This window comes from Helobdella robusta, assembly GCF_000326865.2.
Source record: "Helobdella robusta unplaced genomic scaffold HELROscaffold_21, whole genome shotgun sequence".
NCBI lineage: Eukaryota > Metazoa > Annelida > Clitellata > Rhynchobdellida > Glossiphoniidae > Helobdella > Helobdella robusta.
Genome location: NW_008704124.1, coordinates 1,539,476 through 1,543,544, shown reverse-complemented (window position 1 = coordinate 1,543,544; position 4,069 = coordinate 1,539,476). Strand labels below are relative to the sequence as shown.

The window sequence follows — 4,069 nt, the reverse complement described above, 5'->3', positions numbered from 1 at the left end:
GGTATCATCTTATATATAAATGCAAATAGTACGTGGTCATATTTTATTATTGCACGTGGTAATATTTTATTATTGTTGGCTTTGTAAACGATCCTGGAATTTAATTTTTCTATTTTAGGTTGGTTATTCATTTATAATTTCTGTAATATTTCATATTGTTTCAATTGATTTTATTTATGTTCTTTATTCACTCATTTGGATTTCTATTTTAGATTAATAAATCAGGTTATTCGAAAGCAAACTTATAAATTAAATTCCAAAAAAAAGAAGATGGCTTCAATAACCAGTAAGTTGTATTTTCATATTATTAAAAGAAATAATGACGAATTTGAACTAGCGGGCATATCGGAAAATAAAGAAACATGGTATGTCCTACCTGAAGAGATGAAAGATTTAAGTTTGCACGAAGCTCTATCTACGAAGCGAGCAATAATAAATACAATTAATTCTATCAAACCTATCAATGGTTATCGCAAAATTTGCATCAAACTCGATGATGAATTGAGAAAAGAATATTACGAAGAAGACGAAAATCTATGTTTTTTAGATAATATGTTAGAAGAAAAAATTATTGATAATAAACATAGAGATGAACCAAATGATAATTTTTTTAATGAACGAATTAAGGAATTAGAAGCTAAGCTAAGTCTGAATGATAACTTTAAGCTGCAAGACATTGAAAAAAAATTTATTCTGGAAAAATTCAACAAAAAGCAAAACCCTACTGAATGGATAGAGAAATTTGAAAATGAATGTAGAAGGCATAAAATACTGAATCTTACTAATTTCATAGAAGCATTACGCTTCTTTTTATCTGGGTCACCGGAAGATTGGTACGAATCAAATTTAAAAAAGATCGGCTTAACTAATTGGTCAGAATGGAGAAAGTCCTTTCTGACCATTTTTGCAGATAGAAGTTGGAAAAAAATAAGAACCGCATATAATTACAAATATTTAGGTAGTTCTTTAATAGACTATGCCTTAGCGAAGGAAAACCTATGTTTAGAAATTGAAATGTCGAGAATAAACATGATCGTTATGGGCCTTCCTGTAGAAATACAAAACCAGCTTGATAGAGAAGAAATAACGACCATTGAGAAACTGTTCAAAGAACTAACAAAAATTGATGAATGTGTTTCTAACATCAAGCCAAAATATGACTAAATTTTTAAGTAATGAAATATCATACAATACGGACGTCAAGACAAAGCAACTTTATCAACACAAACAGAGATATGAAAATGTAGACAGAAATTTCGGTACCAAAATACAAAGTAGAAGCAAAGACACATAATACTCTAAATAAACAAAATCAAAGACATGAAAATAACACTCTAAATAAAGAAAATTTCGTTAGACCAAATTTTATCAGGTCAGAGAAGAATATTAATACCACAGCAAATAAACCATGTTTTATGTGTGAAGAATTGGGCTGGAAAAATCTATACCATCCAACAAATGATTGTAGAAATAAGACTCTTTACTCATCAAAAAGAGAAATTAATATTCATGACACTGACTACCAAACAGATGACAAAGCACATATGATGAAAATTGAAATTGACAAGAAATCTTTAAACTAGAAAGCCCGGGAAAATTGAATGCACTGATAAGAGTAAACGTAATAATCGATAATAAATTAAAATTTAAAGCGGTTTATGATAGTGGATCAAATATAAGTCTAATAAATAGGAAAATCATAGATATTTTAAAACTAGGCTTAATGAATAATAAAAGTACTTTCAAAACCATCAGTGGGCTCAATTTTAGTTCGGCCCGGGCAAATATAGTTGCTAAGGTTGGTAATTTAACGGATAATTTAAACACATACGTAGTCAAAAATAATAATTTTTCCTATGACCTATTACTGGGTCTAGATGCAATAAAAAAGTTCGAGCTAATTCAAGATGAAAATTTTAACATTCTACAAAGAATTAATAAAAACAGGATCATCAAAATAGAAGAAAGAGATAAGATGAATAACAATCACAACATGGTTAAATCAGATGAACTGACCAATTTAATCAATTTAATCTACAAAAGGCAGAAAAAAATAACTTAATTAAAATTTCAGAAGTCAATTTTAATGAAAATATGAATAAAACAATGTGTGAAAATTTAGACTACATTGAAGATGAAAATAGAAGAAAAGATATTTTAAATTTAATAAACAAGTACAAACATATGTTTGCAAACGATAAATATGATGTAGGAAAAGTGAAGTCGAAAGAAGCAGAAATAAAATTAACCAGAGATGAATATGTAACAGCAAGACTATATAAATGTTCCATAGTTGATGAAGAGGAAATCAAGACTCAAGTCAAGAAGTTATTAGAAGCTGATTTAATTGAAGAATCGGAATCCCCTTATGCCTCGCCATAACTCTTGCTTTTAAAAAAGATGATGGTCGTCGGACAAGACTTTGCATTGATTTCAGACGATTAAATAAATTAGTAGTTCCTGAATGCTATCCATTCCCTATTATTAATGATGTCACAGATAAAGTACCAAATTGCAAATATTTCACTGTACTTGATATAAATTCTGCATTTTGGTGTATATTATTAAAAAGGAAGATAGAGAAAAGACTTCTTTTATAACTAAGTATGGAAAATTCATGTTTAAGGTTTTACCCTTTGGTCTTAAAAATTTTCCAGCAATTTTTCAACGTATTCTATCCAATATCATAAGAAGAAATAATCTGGACAATTTTTGCATTAACTATATTGATGACATACTTATATTTTCACGCTCTTGGGAAGAACACATTATTCATATTGAAGAGACTCTACAAATTATCACAGAAGAAGGTTTTAAATTAAAATTAGAAAAATGTAAGTTCGCTGCTAAAACCATTAAATATCTTGGACATTTTATTCAAAAAAATAAAGTAGCACCAGCTCAAGAAAATTTAATCGCCATCAAGAATCTTAAGAGACCAACAGATAAAACAGGAGTTAGAAGTGTGTTAGGATCTATTAACTTCTACCTTAAATATATTGAAAATAGTGCTCAAAAATTTGAACCACTGCATAAGCTCTTGAAAAAAAATGTTAAGTTTCATTGGTCCCAAGATTGTGAAGATTCTTTCAACTTGATAAAAGAATATTTATGTTCTCAGCCAATCTTAGCCATTTACGATAAAGCCAAAGACACTTTTATTGAAACTGATGCCAGTTATAAAGGAATGGGAGCTACTTTGAAACAACTACACCCTGATGGTTTGTTACATCCTGTCGCATACTTCTCAAGAAAATTATCAGAAAAAGAAAAGAAAATGGACATCATCCATCTTGAATGCAAAGCTATCAAAGACGCAATAAAATACTGGCAATATTATTTGATTGGTCGTGAATTTGTTGTTTGTAGTGACCACAAACTTCTTGAGAATCTAAAAACGAAAAGTAGAACAGATGAAATATTGGGCGATTTAGTGCACTATTTGTCTCAATTCAACTTTAAAATTATTTATAAGAAAGGAAAGGAAAATATAATGGCTGATTTACTCTCTCGATCACCAGTATTAGAATATTTTGAAAATGAGGATGCAGTCCAAGTTGTAAATTTAATTGAAAGACCTGAAATTCTTCAGGATCAAAATGATAACATGACTGAATTAAAGAGTGCCAAGAAGATTGAAAAACGCCATGGTATTATTTACAAAAAATTGAAGGACAAATCAAGGATATTTGTTTCTGATAAATTTGGTTTAAGAATAATAAAAAAGGTACATGAATATTATGGACATATTGGAGCTGGAACATTGAAAGAGATAATAAGACCATTTTATTATTTCAAAAACTTTGATCAACTAATTGAAGAATTTTGTAAAAGTTGCACTATATGCTTAGAGAACAAAACTAGAAGAAATAGAATCATCGGATTAATGTCAAAACTAGGACCCGCGACAGAACCATTCCAAATTATGTCCATTGACACAGTTGGTGGATTTGCCGGTAATATGTCACCAAAAAAATATATGCATATTTTGGTAGATCATTTTAGTAGATATGCTTGGATTTCCACTACAAAAAGTCAATGCGCAGCAGATTTCATAAAGTTAATTGAT

General features: G+C 29.2%; 1 protein-coding gene across 1 annotated transcript; it reads left to right on the top strand.

The window, feature by feature from the left end:
• Positions 1 to 270: 270 nt before the first annotated feature.
• On the top strand, positions 271 to 1,164 carry HELRODRAFT_171644 (hypothetical protein; the record flags this gene model as incomplete). The annotated part of the gene is made up of 1 exon (XM_009018350.1): positions 271 to 1,164. The coding sequence occupies one exon, from the start codon at positions 271 to 273 to the stop codon at positions 1,162 to 1,164; it is 894 nt and encodes a 297-aa protein (XP_009016598.1).
• Between the last annotated feature and the right edge of the window lie 2,905 nt (positions 1,165 to 4,069).